The sequence below is a fragment of the Scardinius erythrophthalmus genome, assembly GCF_964197995.2.
Source record: "Scardinius erythrophthalmus genome assembly, chromosome: 22".
Classification (NCBI taxonomy): Eukaryota; Metazoa; Chordata; class Actinopteri; order Cypriniformes; family Leuciscidae; genus Scardinius; species Scardinius erythrophthalmus.
This window is the reverse complement of record NC_138242.1, coordinates 7,793,514-7,813,893: the sequence shown is the minus strand read 5'-3', so window position 1 is coordinate 7,813,893 and position 20,380 is coordinate 7,793,514. Positions and strand designations below refer to the sequence as shown.

The following is a 20,380-nucleotide window of genomic DNA, read 5'->3' as shown; positions in this document are numbered from 1 at the left end:
CAGCACAGAAAACAGCGCACAAGTATTTTTGTGCTTGAATGTTTCAAAATTAAAATAACTTTTTCTGTAAGTGCACTTTGGATGTGTGTGCAGCACAGAAAACAGTATGCGGTCTTCTTGCGCCTGGAAATTTGGAACCGGTTCTAAAATGGAACCGGTTCTCAATATCCAACCTGGTCAGGGGTGTCCAATCCTGCTCTTAGAGACCACTTTTCTGCAGAGTTTAGCTCCAACACACCCTCTGTAGTCTCTAGTCTCTTGTCCAGAAAACCTCAGCCACAGCATAGCAACACCCTGGCAACTACCCAGAATACTCTAGCATAATGCTTTGCACAGGCAAAACGACGTTTTCTTCAGAACATGCATAACTCTGCAACTGGGTTTCTGTCAAAGTTTTTGCATTGTGCTAAATAAAATGTAATAATTTCTTTCACTAAGTCATAGTTTCTGAGGAGGACAGGCAGTTTTTGTTGAGTTACAGTACCTCAGCATAATGATGCCTTTGAAGGAACATAATGTCTGGCCCTTTGGTAAATTGGCTCACTGCACCCTCAGATCTTTCAACCTTTGACCAGATCTTCCTACTTTTCTCAGACATTGTTTTTTGAAAAGGGATTCACAAATTCTTATATCAAAAAACCCTTGAGACGTATATTTAACCAAAACATTTTAGTCCAAAACAAGTTTTCCATCCTCAATAACAGGCAAAAAGCCTACAGCTTTTTCAGAGCCAAGTCAGACATGATAAAGGGTGTTAATTAAGTAGGACATGTTACTACTCTATATGGATTTTTGTTAATCCTGGAGTAACTTTACTGTCAAACAGAAATAGCCCTAGCTGTCCTAAGACTAACTAAGCCCATACATACATATATGTATTTTTCATGCAGGGGTTCTTTTACTCATCTTATCTTGCCTGTACAGGCATCACAAGTGATAAATCAACTAAAGTGTTAACCATTATAAGTCAAATGGGAAAACAGTGAGTGGGCTGTCTATAACTGCAAAAAACGTTTGGCTCAAGACTCAATATGTGCTCTTTCTCCTCAGGAGATCGTTCGGGAAGATGTTTCCTCGCTCAGGGAAATCCATCGTCTTTGACAGCTTTCCAGATCCATCTGATACCTGGGAGATCATTGAGACTATTGGTAAAGGGACTTATGGGAAAGTTTATAAAGTGCTTAACAGAGTCAATGGCAGCAAAGCCGCCGTCAAAATATTGGATCCAATCCATGTGAGTAAAACCCTACTAAATAAAACCTGTATGTGGTGTGTGTTTTTAGGTTATAAAGAGAGACAGAGTCATATCATAAAGTCACCATTTTTAAACACAGAGAAAATTCAAGGTCAGATTTGCACAGAAGGGCAGGGTCATTAATGGCAGGGTAATTTTGGACCCTTCAGGTTCAATCAGTTCACATTTGTCTGCATCTGTATGCATGCATTTGCACATTTGTTTGTACCTGTGAGAGTGTTTATGCCTTAAGAGAGGCCTGCAGGCAATTCCACTCGCCATTGTCATATAAGAACAGAACATCTATATCCTGCAGATAATGCCAAAAGGCTTTCTGTGTCTCTGTCCTGCTCGTTATTTCTCCAGCCAGACACTCTTTCGTTTAGTGATTGGGCAAATAAAAGGACCTCTAACAGCATATACCCAGACTAATCATGATGAGATGGCTTTTCAGAAGATGTGCAATTTGTGTTAATTTCCCTTTCTCCAATTCACCCTTTCAAAGTCCTGAAAGGAGGCTTGGAAGTATTTCAATGGACCTTTGGCTGCCAGTATATTTAAAATCTGTCATCTAAATCAAATAAATATTGGCTTAATTTAATAGACTGCAGCTGCCATAGCCATTGTACCTCAGTTATTCACAAATATTTACTTGCACTGCTTTCCAACCGCAACCGCATGAAATGCTATAATCATGTGTAGTAAAATATATATGGAGCATTTTTGAAGCCAAAAGGCATCGCAGAAAAGACCTGTGTACCATATTCATTAAAATTCTACACTCAGAGGTTGTTTTTCCTCAGGCTCAATCAGTAAACAGTAATTTTCTGATGTTGGAAGGAAACCTTGAAGGATGTGAAAGCCAACAAATATTATTTCAGTCAATGCTTCATGTGTAGTTCACTGCTGTGGAGCTTTGTTAATGCTGACATTTTATGGCCTTTCTGGCTTTGCTAAATTCAATAGAAAAAATGACTAGGAAAAAATATTTTTTTTTTTGCATCAGTGTCTCCATGTGTGTTATTTGTTTTGAATAGTTAAAGAAAAGTCTTTGTTCACTCAAAAATGAAAATAGACATTTGAGCCATTGCTCTGTGTTTCGTGTTTTTTTTTTTTTTTTTTTTTTCTTAAAGGAGAACTCGGCAACTCTAGCGAACTCTAGTCACTTCTTCTCTGATTTTCCCTTTTGTTGTCGCATGTTTTCCCCACGAGCTCCCCCTACAGCTGTGGGGGGGGGGGGTATATTTCACAACAAGGTCGTAAAAAACTCACTTGCGGCCCCTCCTCCCCCTCTCTACCGCTGCTCATGTGCGTTTGTTATGATCGGAGCAAGCCAACTGTATCGTGTGGAGCTATGTCTGACTACCGAGGTGGGTAATCTGGTAATACATCATACATCCGTGTGTTTTTATGTCGAATTGCCGTAAAGCAATTCGTTTTTCGCGCTCGTTATCGTTTTTGTTCTCGTTCTCATTTCTCACGAGACTTCCTATTTCTATCTTGCCGGGACGGTAATCCCCAAGTTGCAAGGTTGGTTTTCCGCCTGGGAACCCTGGAGGAAGCGGGGAAAGTCACCAATATCACCAGAACAGGTTGTTTAACCATCCAAATGATTTCTAGACAGTTTTATTAAGTTAAAAAAGTTACCAAGTTCTCCTTTAAAGGAAAAATATTAAAAAAATAAAAAATAAAAAAATTCTGTCATTTTGTCAATGGAATTCTGTCATTATTTACTCACTGTCATGGTATACCAAAAGAGTATTCCTGTTTTCCTTACAATACATTAGAGTTTTACATTTAGAAATATAGCAACCCGTTTAAGAAACATTTACAGTGGCTCACCCTTACTTTAAAACAGCAAAGAGTGTAAATCATCTGAATTCAATGTAAAACAAATCAATTCATCTGTTTATTTTAGGATATTGATGAGGAAATTGAAGCTGAATATAACATCCTAAAAGCTCTCTCAGACCATCCCAATGTCGTCAAGTTCTTTGGAATGTTCTACAAGAAGGATGTCAAGAACGGGGACCAGCTTTGGCTAGTGCTAGAGGTAAAGTTCAATTCTATGTCATGCATTTAAGCTTGATGTATATGACACACGTGTTAAATTGGGCTTGTGACATTATCAGAAAAACATTTTTAAGTGCCCTAATCAATTATGGTTATTACATTTGCAGCAGGAACACATGCAAATGCTAATGTTTTTGTAAATCATAGCAAAGTTGTGTACTGCATGCTATATCATCACATGATGGATTTATTGCTGCCATTGCAGTGTGGGCTAATGGGATACGTATAACAGTGAAAATCTGTTTATATAGGATTAGCAAAATATAAGTTGCTAATAAAAGGTTATTAGTATCAACACCTCTGCATTTTTAGGAGCACATTTAAATTAGAACATACACAACATTTCTCAAAGCTGTGAAATGGATATTTTTAGAGGACAATTAAGATACTGTCATTTTTTAAATCGCATTAGGCCCACATGGCCTTTTGTGTTGTTTGACTGCTTGAGAAGAGACAAGTTTGAAGGAAATGGAATGAGTGTTTCATAATAGACTTTAGTCTCAGTAGGTCTGGACAGAGTTTTTGTGGCAGGACAGGTATGGGAGGGTGGAGATGACTACTAATGTGGGCCGGCTGTGTCCTGCTAAGATGAGCAGGTTCAGAGACCAATTCTGCATTTAGACACACTGGCTTTAGCTGGAAATAGATGGTCTACCACTGTCATGGGTCCCACTGTACTAACAAGTGAAGTCACTTTATATTGCACTGTACTGTAACTATTGTTGAGTACTGCGCATTAGTTATGCCTTTCGGCAGTAATTATTCAGAAAAATATGTGTTCAGACAGCCTATGCATGCTGTATTGAATTTGCAAAGTTACAAGTGTGTTATTACAGCTGAATCATACAGTAATTATAATGTGCCAGTACAGGAACAGAATATTATGTACACCATATTTAATGTGTATTATTTGTGTTATTGAATTCAGTATGTAGAAGTATAATCAGTTTTACATTTTTAATAGCCACACAATTCCTTGTATGGTTATGCACAAAAACACTTATCACTTTTAAAGTTTCATTTTAGCTTACCAAATTGCAGAAGTGCCATAACGCTTAATACAACATATCAATATTCTTAAATTGTTTTTAAACTATTAAACTGCTTTATTCTTTAGGCATGTTTTAAAAATTGAAGCCTATTGTTGGATTTTCATAAAAGCACCATGGAACAGTTATGGTAATACCATGTTAGTCAAATGGTATATACAGTACCATGATATTTACATAAGACTCCAAGGTACTTCAAATTCCATGATATCATCATGGTACATATCCAAACATAGGTAGTGTTGGGAGTATACTTGTTTGGGTTTGGTGGTGTCACATTGTGTTTTGGTTTGGTTTAGTTCTAGTTCCTGTTTCCTTTGTTCTCATTTTCCTGCCACTAGTTAATTTGGTTTGTAATTCACACCTGTTCCCTGTTTTTAGTTCCCTTGTGTATTTAAGCACTTGGTTTGTGTTAACGTTTTGTTATAGCGTGTAGTGCTTTGTTTCCCTCTGTGTTTATTAAAAGTCAGTTTAATCATCCTTCTGAGTGCTCACATGGCAGGTGGGTTTGACCCCCCTTTATATGAAGTCTTAAACGAAGTCGGAAGAAATAGTTTGGACCCCAAAACTTAAATCAGCTTTAACTGTACACACGTTTTTACAGCATTTTGAATAGGCTTAGCACAACATTTTCTAATGAATAATGACTTCAAAAGAAACTTTTTTTTTTACTAATTTTCTTAATGTTATAGAACTTTCTATGTAAATTATCTTTATAAGTTTATCCTCCTGAAAGTCTCTCTATAATTCACACACTTGGTATCATGGTATCACTTGGTATCCACTAAACATGGTCATTTCATAATATAATCATCTTTTTGGTACTTATATCGACCAATACTTTAACTAAATGGCCAGTATTTGATCATTTTCAAATGTCAACTTTAGACAAAAACAGTTAAGTGAAGTTATTCCAAATTTTTATTTTATTTTTCAAATACTTTAAGTGAATTTTGTCAAATCATTAAATTACCTAAACCAGCATTATTTCTTCCACTTTGTCTATATACTGTATCTAAACCAAACACATCAACCACTAATTTGTTGTAAGGAGCAATTCATTTGCAGTTCGTTTTTCAAAATTGTGATTTAAATGTACAGATTTAGAAGGAATTTTCTCAGTGAGAAATGTTTCCCTCGTGTCCCTGATTTGTGCTTTGAAACATTTATAAATGCTCTATTTCCATGAAGCCATGGCGAACATTTCTAACACGCTGTGCCCCTGAACATCATCTCCAATTATCTTTGTTTTCTGATGATCACAGTGCAAATAGACCTTTCTGAGTCCTTTTGTTGACTATAGAGAGCTTCAGAAATCACACGATCAAATGCCAGTTATTTTGATATATTATGTTTTTTTAAGCATCAACTTGGGGAAACAGATAATAAGTAGGCTTTTTATTTCCTGCTTTTGCACAGCTGAATTCACTCTTGGTCTGTGTTTAATATATTAGACCTGCCTGGAGAGGTTAATTCATTAGGTGTCAAATTTTACCTCAGTCTCAGTGTGGGTATGAGGAGGGTTATGCCCTGTCCAAATACCCACACTTGCAGTCTTTGCTCTTGAACACTTGTTTACTTACATGACGTATTTCCTGTATTTGATCAAAGCGTTCAAGTTGGCGTGAAGATTGCAACTGTGTATAGAACTTTTGATTATCCGATGGCACACACTTACTGTATAGTCTTGCAAACAAATGCAAGTGTTTACAGAGGGTTTTTTAATATATTTGTTTATACTTTGCATTTGAAAATAAACTTCTAAATGTCTGTTTAGTAGTCGTAACTATGTAACTAAGAGAAGACACAGTTTTAAAATTGTGGTGTTTCTTATTAAGTGATAAAAAGCAGTTGCAAATGTTGTATAAAATACACATACCCTACGTATCTTTGCACCAATACAATGTGCAACACTCTGGGCCCCAGGAAAAACCTAGTTTAAAGTCAGTGGCGCGTAATTCAGATGCTATTTTAAGGGCGCATGCCTGGCCATAATGTTGCGTGTGCACAACGCGCATACACTTTGCTTCTCTCATCTACACAGGAAAAATATTCCACATGAGGGAAATCATTGTGGTGTCCATGAAGAAGTGAAAAAATAGGCATAAATATAGCTTACACATTTACCCAAATTATTATATGCCTGTTTAACCGAAGCTAATTTGGGGGGGTTTCTCCCATCCCCATACAATGTCACTTCTCTGTCTTTTACGGCCCTGATGAGAACGTTGGTCTCCTTGGCTGTGAACCGCTCCTTGCGTGCGCCTGGCAAATCCGCCGTTATAATAGCAATCCACCATGGAACAAGCCCGCCTGCTTTTAAAGGGAATGTGAGATGATGCTCTGATTGGTTTATGTCATGTTACGCCCAAACCACACCTATGAGTAATGTAGCTACTTCAGACCAACCCATTTTAGATTTGAGATCCGCCCACAAAGTTTCGTGTTTGATACTTGCGTTTTAGATCGTTAAAATAGGGCCCTATATGTTTTACTACCAAATTATATGTAATAAATAATTTAATTCGTGGAATGTTTTCCTTGACACCCGAACATAATGCATGATTATGATTAAGCGGTATTCGAGATTGTGTGGGTTTAGTGTGCATTAAGGGCACATGGGACTGCCTTGCTCACTTACTTCCTGTCACGGCCAAGACCTCAAGTGTGGGTATTTGGACAGGGCATTAGCTAGTTAACAAGTCCCACATAGTTCTGTAACCTTCTGAGCCAGTTTTTGTGTAGAAATAAAAATGTGTATATGCCTGCCCTGTTCATACCGTAGAAAAAAAAGTTGTTTTTAGTGCCCCATCAAAATTTTGTTTTAAATAAATAACATAATTTTAAATGCTAAAACAATAAATGTAATGTTTAAAATAATGAAAAATACTCAGAAAGCACAGAGAAAGCTCTAGTATTACTTGGTTTGACATTTAGAAATGCTTACTGTTTGAGGCCACTGTACAAAAAAAGATCATGTTTATAAAGTGCTTTGATATTTCTGCATAGCCGTATCGAAATTCTATTTTTGATGGAAATGTAAAAGCATGGCACATTTCACTTTCCCTGAAGAAACCACATTTTATCAATATGGATGTAACACAGTTACCAGAAAAGCAGTTTTCTTCTTTTGCAAGGCTTTAAGCAAGTTCCTCCATCTGTATTTAGAGGGAATGATATTTTTTTTTCTTTTTTCTTTTTTCTGTGTTTCCCTAAAGAGCTTTGCATTTCTGTATGCAAACTCCTGCATGCAAAATCCATAGTCAGCAATCCAAATGTGGAAGTTAATCCCCTGGCTGGAATCATAGTCGAGTATTGAAGCGTTCAGCAGCAGCCGAGATGTTAAATTGCCATGGTTACAGTCGTCCCCCTCTGAACTGTAATTTTCTGTATTTCAGTATGATCTGGGAAGAAGTGAGTGACCCCTGATTACAGAGAGGACTTGCACAAATTGCGTCCTCCACTTTGCTGGCTGCTCATCAGGGCTGGTGCTTGTTCTGCCTTTCCTTTGTGTTGTGGCTTCTAATTATGGGTATAGAGGGGGCTGCTTTCATCTGTACTCATTGGTTTCTCATCGTATAAGGGGCCGACTCCGCTCCGTCATATTAAAACTTCAAAGATATCAGAAGTGATCTCTATTCAGGTTTGTTCAAGTTGGCTTGTAGGATCCAGCTGGTGGTTAATGGCTGAGAAAGGACTAATGAAAGCGGTTCATTGTTGTAGTTTCACATGAAACAGTATGTCTCTGTTATTGTAGGATTTCATTTATTTCTTTTAAAATGCATGGCCTTTTTTGTAGATATGCAGTTTGTAAAAGCTTTCTTGATGAAGTGAATTTATTGACTGGATTCGTAGAAACTGGAGAATATCAATATAAAATGGTGCTTGCATCATTGCGTAAAAAAGTTATTTGCAAACACCTGCAATATGATTCTATAGATGTATATTATGCAGTATGGTGAACATGAAATAGCAATGAGCAACATTTATAGGAAAAGTTATCAGTTACATTTTAATTTTAATTCATAGTTTTATTCAGCAAGGACACACTGAATTGATCAAAAGTGACAATAAAGACTTTTTCATTATTACAAAAACATTATTTTTAATAAATGCTGTTCTTTTCAACTTTATATTTGTAAAAAATAGAGAACAAAATGTAATGGTTTCTACAAAAATATTAAGCAGCACAACTGTTTTCAGCAAATCAGCATATTATAATGATTTCTGAAGGATCATGTGGCACTGAATACTTCTTTCAAAAGCATTAAAAATCATTACTGATCTTAAACTTGTGAACAATATGTGTATGTGGGTTTACTTTGGATATGAGGTGAATTATTCATTTGTGTGTTTTGCCCTCTCAGTTATTTTCAGTGGAAGCAACCCACTTTTATGAGGGTTTATTTATGAAGTGGTTTGAAGTATAGCTATATATAAATATTAGTATGCCTCATCCAGACAAACTCACATTTAATCATCCCTCGGACACAATGCTTAGGTGTTGCATGTGGTCGCCAGGGTGTTGTAATGCAATGTTCTGAGTATTTTTATGTTGAAATGCTACTACAGGTCATTTTTATTACAACATTAACACATTGTGCTTAAACCAAAAGTTCAAATGGTGCAATGCTGTTTAATTTCACTCATTCCCTTAATATAGTTAAAGTGGTGGCTGTGGTTCTTGGCCTTGATTCTTGTATATGATGGCTGGTTCTTTGGCAGACCCTTTGAAACGAAGCCCTTTTCGAACTATGTCTTATGTGTCTTGTGCCCGTCATTAATTCACAATGAGGTTTAAAATGCCATTGTTTGTTAGGGCTTTTTCATTAAACGCTGAGAGAAAGCAGACACCTAGCTCATTATTTGAGTGTAAATGATAAGGTCGTTCAGACAAAAGAGGTGTTTTTTTGTTTTCTTGAAAGGTGTGAGGGCCACACACACACTATGGGCCCTATTTTAACGATCTGAAACGCAAGTGTCAAAGCGCAAAGCGCAAGTAACTTTGTGGGCGGGTCTTGGCGCTGTTGCTATTTTCCCGGCGTGATAAATGACTCTTGCGCCAGGCGCAAATCTAAAATGGGTTGGTCTGAAGTAGCTTATTATTCATAGGTGTGGTTTGGGCGTAACCAATTGAAATAAACCAAGATTGAAATAAACCAATCAGAGCGTCATCTCACATTCCCTTTAAGAGCAGGCGCGCTTGTTCTAAAGCGGATTCCTATTATAACGGCGGATTTGCCAGGCGCGCGCCAGGACCGGTTCACAGCCAAGGAGAGCAACGCTCTCTTCAGGGACGTTAGGGATGGAGAAACCCACCCAAATTAACTTCGGTTAAAAAGGCGTATGATAATTTGGGTAAATGTGTAAGCTAGATGTATGCTTTTATAATAAATTGTCTATCTATCTATCTATCTATCTATCTATCTATCTATCTATCTATCTATCTATCTATCTATCTATCGTAATAATGTATGATTTGCAAAAATGAAAACTACTGCTTCTGTGTAGATGAGAGAATCAAAGTGTATGCGCGTTGTGCACACGCTACATTTATTATGGCCAAGCATGCGCCCTTAAAATAGCATATATATGAATAACATAATAATGACTTTAAACTATTTTTTCCTGGTTAGTGGCGCAATTGTTTTCTAAACCTGCAAAATAGCATGAAGGAACGTTTGCGCCGGAACACGCCTCTTTTTTTGTGCTGAACCGCCCAGGGAGCGCAAGTTCATTCCCTAGTTTAGCGACGTGCTTCTGTGGAGGGAAAAGCGCGCTTTGCGCGGGTGCAAAATAGGAATGATACATGCGTCGGTGTACAAAGTCAATTGCGCTGGGTGCAAGATAGGGCCCTATAGCTCAGAGAAAGCTACTGATTTGATCATTTGCAGCACTTGACGAAAAATTCTGTTAAAATAAAATATATTTAAGGTCAGAAGCTCCAGGTGTGTTACTAGCAAGTAACTAATAAACTGTTTTGAGAACTTGAGAGTGGATACCTGCAAATCAAAGGTTTAGCTTGGTTTTTTAAAGCCCATGTTAAAACTTTGAAAGGCATGAGCCATGCTGGCAGTGGGAGGATGGCAGAATTAGTCTCGAGTCTTTTCATCCGTAGCCTATGTGAGGAATTATGTTGATGACTCGTCAGTAGATGACATTAATAGCATGTTCACCACAGCCTGAGGTAATCCAGAGTGATATGCTCTAAAAATAAAATAATATCAGGAAGAAATTAAAACAAAAAGGACTGATGATTTTGTCATGTCATTCCAAACCCATATGGCTTTCTTTCTTCTGTGGAGCACAAAAAGAGATGAATGTTCATGCTCATGTTTTCCAAAAAATTAAAGTGAATGGGAGCCCAAAAAATAACCATAAAAAATAGTCCATACAACTCATGCACTAAATTCCCAGTCTTCTGAACATAGCTTTATCTAAAGAATGGACTAAAATTGAGCAGCAAGAAGGTCCCCGGACAACACTACGCTATAGTGTATATACCATAGACTTAAAAAAAAGTTTGGGTCACGTTATGGTGAAAAACACTGAGGAGGGCAACCCACACCATACATGACTAAAACTCTTTTTATTGAAATCTATTATGAGTTCAGTATTCATCTCCATTGAGTATACACCTTTCAGATGACTCTTCACAAAAACACAACTTATTTCTTAAAGTGCCCTTATGCTTTTTTCAAATATTACCTTTCATGTAGTGTGTAGTATAGCTGTTTATGGATGTAAAGGGTCTGCAAAGTTGTAAAGATCAGCATATACAACAAATAATGTTATTCTCTCCTTTAAGAGAGAATACATTTTGAACTGCCGTTAGCAATTCCAGTCTCACTTCCTGTTACAAACCTATGTAACAATGTAACAAATTTCCATAATGCCAGCCTATGGTCTTCATTGGCTGCCGCGAACAACGTCTATTTTGTCTCGCCTTCAGACACTGTAGTTGTAGCTGAAGCCTGGAAGAGTTTGGTTTGTGTCGAGAAGATGCTGTTTTCAGCACTACGAATCCACTTTACGTACTCTTCCAAAGGATGAGGACTCGTGCTGGAATTGAAAGGAGGAAAAAACGGATGCCATTGTTACTGTTTGTATCACTTTGAGTACAAGCGCTGAGAAAGTCTCCGCTTAAATTCTGATATGGAAATTGCCGTTTCTTTCCCGTCATGTGCTGTAAGCAGTAGACCAATCACAACAGACTGAGCCGCCTGACCAATCCGAGCAGAGCTGGCTCGCGGAAAAGAGGGGTTTAGACTTACAGTAGGGCCCTATCATACACCTGGCTTAATGCGGCACCAGACGCGATGCAAGTGTTTTTTGCTAGTTTTTTGCTAGTCTGCGCCATTGACCAACTGAAACCTGGTCCAATGGTGCAAGATTTTTTTGTTAAAGAGTGCGTTAGTAATATGCGCCTATAAGCGGGTCCACAACACGCGTACACTCTGCTTATTACACACAGGGAATAAGTATTAAAAATAAAAGCATTACAATGTAAAAGATTAATATTGTGTACATATGAAGAGTTCAGATGCAAAAGCCTCTAAGTGCCATCTGAAATTTTCTTCTAGAATGATCATTTTTATAAAGCTTGTATATTTAAGTTCAGTAATTTCACTTAAATGACAATTAATAGGTCATTTGCATTGCCATTTAAGTGACATTGTTGAACTTTAATATATGAGCTTGATAAAAATGATCATTCTAGAAGAAAATTTCAGATGGCACTTAGAGGCTTTTGCATCTGAACTCTTCATATAGATATGGTGGAAACCGGCTTGTCCCATAAATGGTCTGCTTGTGCACTTTAACCTCACGCACGAGCAGATTCCTCGCTAGAGAAGCGTTTGGTTTTTCCACTTACAAATTCCGTCATGTAAGTAGCGAATCCGCCATGGCGTGAGTGCAACTGACTTTTAAAGGGAATGGGGAGATGAGACTCTGATTGGTTTATTGCACGTTACGCCTAAAACACACCCATTACTCATTAAGAGATTAGGGACAACCCTTGACTGTACGTTCACACCGCCGCCGGCGAGAGCGGCAAAATTCGCTCTCGCCGCCCTGTCACCGACGCCGTAGAAAGATTCGGGGACGCTCTGACGTAGATTAGAATGCGTGATTTTATAAAAAACTTTATTTAAAGGGGCCGCAAAAACCGTTGCTGCAATTGGTCAAAATCATTATTATTTTGAGCAAATGAATTGCATTCCTACTTAAAAAACAAGCGTTTTTAGTTCAAAGAAGTTCTAGCGCGAAAATGTTGCCTATAAATAGTGTTGCGCAGCTTTTTCTAATCAAACTGACAACACCATGGATGACAAGTCGTACAATAACGGGAAACCCGCAACAGAAATTATTAATTTTTCCTCCATTTTGCTTAGGAACTAATGTGGTGGGAACCAAAGTTTACAGAATTGTGTTCTCTCGTATTCCCTCAGGCGGAGGACTTCTACATTCCGACTGGTTGCCGCCGTTGCCGCCGAACCGCGTCATAGCTTATTACCATAAAGTTGACTTGATTTCAACTCTTCTCGCCGCTCTCGCCGTCCAAGACGCGCCGCGCCGCCCTCGCCGGAGCTCGCCGCCGGCTCTCATTGAAAATGAATGGCTTCCGGCCACTTTGACGCTCTCGCCGCCGGCGGTGTGAACGCACAGTAACGGTGCGTTTCCACTACAGCGGCAAAAGTCCGCTCAGTGCCGCTGGCAACGCTATAACGCCTCCGCTCTGGGGTGTGTCTGCTGCGAGTGTGTTTAATCTAAGTTTTTTTCAACACACGGACAGTATAATCATCAGCGATGCACGCGATTACATTTAGAAATAGGCAAGCTTTGTTTCCAGATGCACCAAGCAAAGATATCCTTTCAATTTTATAAACTTTTATAAACCCAGCCAATATAATCACAATGAACACATCCAAAATAAAATCTTTAACATATATAACAACTGCAAAGCGTCTAATTTGTAAACAAAATGATTTACGCACTAAATCCAGCATAAACTCCAGCACAATTTGCATATTTTTAAACTCTCAAAACAGACGTCACATCACGAACCTCACAGCAATTGGCTGCCGACCGCGTTTTTCGCTTGATATTTGCATAAAGTCAAAAACTGCCCAACCTTTTTGACGCTCTCGGTCGCTCTCAACGCTTTCTCCGGTCCGCTGGCAATCCCAAAATGCACTGCGCGAGCGTGAAGCTCAACTTCCATAGGAATGAATTGAAAACGCTCGCTCCGCTCCGCTCGCAACGCGCCAGTGGAAACGCACCGTAAGGACCATGCGCTGGGAACGCCGACCATTTTTCTCTTCGTTAAACTAAATTGGATTCAGACACGCCCTAAGTGCTCCTGCGCCGTGCGTTAGACCATGTGCTTAGATCGTTTTCCCTACAGAAAATATCAGTATGAACATTCTAATCAACAACTGACTGAGATTTGAGGTATAACTTTCACAACTTTACTGAATAAACCTGAACCTAAACCTGAAACCTTGACGTTAGTGTTGCAGTACTTGAAGGAAGTGTTTAGTAAAACATTCAAGTTGCTCTCTGTCAGATAAATGTCTAACTCTCTCTGTCTGTCTGTGTCACAGTGAAATTTAATGATGGCAGATGATCTCTGGCTGAGGTGGCCATGACGTAATGTGGTCAGCTTTGCTCTTTAGTCTTCATGGCACTGTACTAGTTCAACAATAAGAACTGAGATTCAGAAGAACTTTGGTTGATTTATCGCAGGGATTTCAGTGTTGGCATTGTTGTTTGTTCTGCATCTACAGTTGTGAATATTGTTAATTATTGTTTTACGTGTAAATACATTATTTATTAGCTGGTCAAAATAGTACAAAGAAGATTAGAAGTGTGTATTAAAAATCTAAGTAAATGTCAGTTTTCCATATTGACTTTAAAGGTCCTCTAAGGGTTTCTTGTCTTGAACAATCTGATTACCAATTACGTTCAGTCACTGTATCAGCAACTCAACTGAAGCACGTTTGCTAGCTCCTCTGTGGTCGACACTGAAGTGTTTACTGTAGCTATAAATGAAACGGGCTGCTTCCTGCAGTTAGCTCAATTAACTTTGGTAAATGGTAGTGAAACATGAAGGTGTGCTACAATGCCAAAGTCCCCCGTGGCACAGTAATAATGAGATTTTTAAAATGGGCCCTAAAGCTGTGGGAATTTTTCACTTCACACCCACTAACATACCTTGTTGTACAAGTGTCCACATTTCACCTTTACTGCTCAACCCAATGACAAATGACCCTTTCAGCCCACCACTTATCAATCTTGGACGTCCAGAACAAGTTAAACTGAATGCTATGCTGCCCTTTTTGAGAGGGGTTATGGAAGAAAAAAGACAGGGAACACAGATAAACAACATTTAGTAGTTTCTAAATTTATTGTAACCATGGTTTCCTGTGAAGGGGAAACGAGACACTGCGTCATGAAGTTGACGCTATGGGCACAGCGTGACACATCTCCTAAACTTTGAATTTTTTACTGTTTTTTTTCACTCTTAATGTCCTTGCACACCGAGTCCAAAATTTTTGTATGCGTTTTTTCATATTCGTCATTCGGTGGCTCTGATTTGTCAAAACAAAACTACTGATACGAAAAAATCAGAACATCAAATCCGAACCGAATTTATTTATGACGGATGAAAGTTTCGGAGACCGTGTCAACTGTAATATCTTAACATGCAATATATCAAAAGAAAGAACAGACCCAGAGGTGTAAAAAGTACTAAAAAATGTTACTCAAGTGAAAGTACAAGTACTGAGGGAAAATTTTACTCAATTAAAAGTAAAAGTATCTGGCCAGAATCGTACTCGAGTAAAAGTAAAAAAGTACCACATTAAAATTGTACTTGAGTATTAAAGAAGTAAAAGTAATAGCAAGAATGAAAACTAGAGATTCTTATTTAAGCTTTTAATCTCTAAAATCATGAAGTGAATGAACCACATACAAGGTTTTATCCTGCTTTAGAACTGTTTGTATTTAATTGTATTTATTTATCAAACTATAAGACTACTATCTAATGCCTATATGCAACATTCTTTAAACAATCAACTAAACATGCTTTTACCACTAAAAGAAAAGAATTCGCTAAGGTACAGCCACTGGTGCTCTTGATCCTGTGGCTGATTTTGGACCATAAACAATGGACAAATGGAGTCTTCAAACGCCTCAGATGTAAAGTTATTCGCTGTCAAAGTGACGCCAAAATGTAGGGGTGTAACGATACACGTATTCGTAGAATGGTTCGGTTCGTTGGACCATTTTTCCTGCCGACCAAAATTTCGTTATTTCAAATGTAGGCGTGTTGCACGTGGCAAGCGCGCTCATAATGTAAGAGACGCCGGCACAACCACAACATTTCCCAACATCAAATGGCAAACGTAATGCAAGAGGAACGAAACTGCTTGTTATTGTGTGGTTGAAGGACCGTTTATCAGTTTGGACCAAAGCAGCGCGAGCCAATCGTGATCATGCGACACTGTTACTACACAGCGCTAATAAGAGATCCAGTAAAGAAAGCATTTAAAATCGCCACAGAAGTAATAACATCGCTGCGAGATCTAGTGAGAAACATTCACATTTCTCCGTTATTAACGGATCAAACAGCGCTGATGTGGAAACCAGGAAGAAACATTGTGCCATGAATGAACTATCCAGTGTCCACAGATCTGCAACATTTACCATGGATTTACTGTAGTAACACTAACTGCAACCATGGAAGTTTGGCAGGAATAGTAGGCTACAATGCCTTCAATGCCATTGAATGCCAATCAATGCCATTACGTCGGTTTTATTTTGACATTATGAATACAATTGCTGCCCTCAAATGTTAATCTGAACTAAAATAAACCTGTTTATAACTACTACAATATTAAATTTCATTTTTTCCAAGGAGCTGTTTGGTTTTATATGCTCCTAAGAACAGTCAATTATAGCTCCAGAATTGCTCAAAGTAAAAAAAAAAAATCATACTTTATGATGTTAGTTTTAATAAAAAAAAAAAAAATTGAATCAAGGAAATTTCTCTGGCATTTCTTTCTTTTTGCTGTATCGAACCGTACCGAACCGAACCGTGACACAAGTGTATCGTATCGAACCGAACCGTGAATTTTGTGAACTGTTACACTCCTACCAAAATGAATGGAAGTCAATGGAATGCTAACAGCAGGTGATGGCTTGTTAGCCAATGGCGGCCCCCGGGGGTGGTACGCTCTTCGGCTGCTGGATTGTCCCCCTGAGAATGACTGTAATAATTTCTCTAATTTATAGGTCAACGTGCTGTGCATTGTGGTAATAGATGCGACATGACGTCACTTCCAAAGGACCAATGAATATGTCTGACCAATTTGGTGAAATGTGAAAAAAAATCTCATTAAATTAGACTAGACACTAAACTTAATTAAACTAGGCATCAGCGCAATTCAATTGGTTTGGCAATAGCAAGGAAAAATAGAATGAAGTGATCTCCAAAAAAGAAGTACTTTTTGACTGTAAATAAAATTGTAAGGAGTAAAAAGTACTTTTTTTTCTTAAAAAATGTAATTAAGTAAAAGTAAAAGTACTGATTTTTAATTGTACTCAAGTAAAGTAAAAATCCCCCAAAATAATACTTAAGTACAGTAATCAAGTAAAATTACTCAAGTATTTTACACCTCTGAACAGACCATCGAGTCCATCATCAACACCCCCAAAGCTTCACAGTCCTATAGCTCGTCCTGGGTCGACTTTTCATTCAGTAACGTTAGGCAGTTTTGATTTATGTAGTTTAATATTGATGATCACGTTATTTTACATACGCATAGAATTTCATATGCTATCGCTTGTTTCTGCTGCTTCTTCTGCTGTGCTTTGTGCAGGCGGTTTAGTACTCTTTCAAAATATGTGTAATAGCGCCCCCCTACCGTATAACAGTGAAAACGCGCAGAGCTGGAAATTTCCTTCAATGGTGGGGAAAGAGTTCAAATGCAAAAACACACATTTTGTGTGAATGGCCACTAAGTATTACATTTTGGCAAGTAAATATCAGCAGGTCTGTACTATAGACATGAATGATGCCTCAAATTGTGCAGCTCATTGGAGTTCAATTACAAAAAAAAATAATAATAATAACTAGATGTACCGCATGGCGGTACAAAATATGACCGCCGCTCAGGCCTGCACTGGCTTTCCACAAAAATAAATGACGTGGAGCAATTTGGCTGTATTGCGTGTTTATGTATATACCTAAAAAAAGTAGTAGTATATATGTGCATGTCTGTCTGTGTGTGTGTGTGTGTGTGTGTATGTGTGTGTGTGTGTGTGCGCATGTGTGTTTGTGTGTGTGTGTCTGTGCATGTGGATTTGTATGTGTGTGTGTGTATGGGTGTGTGTCTGTGCGTGTGGATGTCAGTGTGTGTGTATGCTTGCGTTTGTTTGTATTCCTGCATGTGTGTGTGTGACAGTATCATCCTAAACCAGCAACCCTTCGCTCAACAGCACCATCTACAGGCCGATGAGTGTACAGTCACTAAATGTGCACATAAATTAATTTATTTTATACCCCCCCATGGATGAAATTCTACGAAACTTAGCAGAGGATACCCCCAGAGGATGTCAAGTTAATCATACACATGAAATATGGTGCAGTTCTGAACATCTCCACTGAAGATAGGGGCGATTAAAGCAGAATAATATTGCATTTTCATTTTTTATGGGAGGGGCGCAAATCACAAATGAGTGATTATGGGCTAGGTTGATGTGGGCCCTTAAGACCAACATACCATAAAAATTTCTTCATCCTCGGTTCCACGGTTCAAGTAGTTATTTAGGAAAAACTGCATTTTTTGGGTTTGGGGGGGCCCAGCGTGGGGGGGGGAGTGGCCCCCGGGGACCAAACGAAATTTTTCCGTAAAAGTCTAGTGGGGCTACATGCCCACCAAATTTCATGTTCCCCGGTGTTTCGGTGTCCCTGGTATCGTTGACGGAAAATTCAGTAGATTGACGGGAAAAAAAAAACTAAAAAACTTTGACAATCCCTATATGACCGCTTTCGCTAGCTATGCTAGCGGCGGTCATAATAATTATTCAATGCAGTTTTCCCCTTGCAGACAATAAAACTTAAAATCAAGGAGATTTGGCTCTGTTGACTTGAGGCACTCAGTACCTAGAAACAACCCTTAGCACCCTATCCATATAGAAATGTGTAAAACCTCTCAAAACCCTAGCAACACCCTGCCAACAACACTTACTTTTCAGAAAATGTAGAAATGCCGCTATTTTTGTATTTCCTTTTGGTGCCACTAGTGGCACAGAAATGACACAATTTAGCTTTACATAATTGTCCGTTCTGCAGATGTTTGAGCTTTATGCATAATCAGGGAAATCAAGCCCCTCCACCCACTCATCTTAACTCCTTGGGATGCCTCTTGGAAATAGAAGTAAATGTATTTGAAAATGTAAATGCCCTCTCGGGACATAAAGTGATGTGAGTCATTGATGTTCTCTTTGAAGTGTTCAGTGTTCTGCTAAAAGGCTGGATCAAGCAGAATCTTTTCAAAGGATTTGTAATTGGTTGCATTAGTAACGTTAGGGCCAATTTGCTGTTTTTCTTTATTGGTTAGACATGTTTTTTTCTTGAACTACAAGGTGCACATCGCTGCTTCTGTATTTGTAGGCTATTTCTTCCATCAAAATAAAAGGGAATAGATTTTGGGATATTGTGAATAAGAGTCTGTCAGAGCATTCATGCAAGCATTTTGTCCCATTACAATAGCAGCGGGTCGAAGACAGCCGTGTTTGCCTTTGGTCGATTTAAATGGCTCTAAATAAGAGGGTATTGTTGTTGCCTTGGTAACATGCTAGACAATTTTTTGTAATTTCAAGAGGGCTTGCCTGGGAAAAAAAGAACAATTTTCACCTCCGTGTCCTCTGACTGAAGGCAAACTGTTAGCATTGATCATAGCCACAGCATCAACCCAGTTAGTTTTACAGGATGTTGTTGCTACAAAAATAATGTGTTAGACTTTGTAAAGCAATGGAAATTGGCATTTTAAACATGCTTCCCTGGAATATTTAAGACCTCTCTGAACATTATTACAACAGCTGCAACCTTATTATATTTCCTACTGTTAACTTCAGCATTTCCATAAGGAATCTATTATTTGACCCGTTCGGTCTGATTGATGAAAAAAAAAAAAATGAAAAAAGCAGTACTTTAGTGTTCAGTCAGAAAATGATTCATTTGAATGTAATGTTTGATTTCTATAAGTGACTGTAGGCTTTTTAATAGCAAGTGTTCTTTTTAAGATATATTAATTTATTTGTTTGTTTATTTATTTATTTACAGAAACCGGTTGTATTAACATATAACAGGTTGCTCGTTTGCATACAAAATGTGTTATATTTATTTACTTATTTATTTATTTACTACACAATTACAATTGATTTGTGGATTAATTTCTTTGCAGCGGTGTAAAATTACAAAAGCATAACAAAATGACTAAACTAAACAAAATTAAAAGCAAAAAAAAAAAAAAGCTAATTCCAAATAAATACTACAAAAAATACTAAAATAACACTGATGTATATTGGATATTTTACAGAGAATATGAATATAGCCCATCCAATGTGTTTATTTATTTATTTATTTACTTATTTATTATCAGTCAGGACCAGTTGTATATTTATGCATGTTATATGTTATACATTACCTTATATAACAGGTTGCTTTCTATGTTTGAATAATTATTATTATTTTTTTTTTTTTTTTTATAGCTGCATGTGTAAAATGATCAAAGCACATAAAGAAATTAATAAATCTTAACTAAAATAAAATTGATTCAAAATATTAAGTACTAAAATAATACTGTACTACATGGGTGTATAATGGATAATATGTGTCATCCAATCTGAATTAAGAATCTTTATTTATTTATTTTATTTATTTAACCAGAAACCGGTTGTACTGCCATATATAACTGCCATATGCACTGCCATATATAACATGTTTGCATAT

At 37.8% G+C, this 20,380-nt stretch overlaps 1 protein-coding gene across 2 annotated transcripts in view; it reads left to right on the top strand.

The window, feature by feature from the left end:
- Positions 1-1,066: 1,066 nt before the first annotated feature.
- The window catches only part of myo3a (myosin IIIA), a gene marked incomplete at both ends in the record, with an annotated part of 77,906 nt that continues 58,592 nt past the window's right edge, over positions 1,067-20,380 (top strand). For both annotated transcript variants that reach the window (XM_081352176.1, XM_081352175.1), the window contains 2 exons: positions 1,067-1,234; positions 3,153-3,287. In XM_081352176.1, the coding sequence (XP_081208302.1) occupies positions 1,067-1,234; positions 3,153-3,287 (303 nt within the window). The remainder of the gene's footprint in view (positions 1,235-3,152; positions 3,288-20,380) is intronic.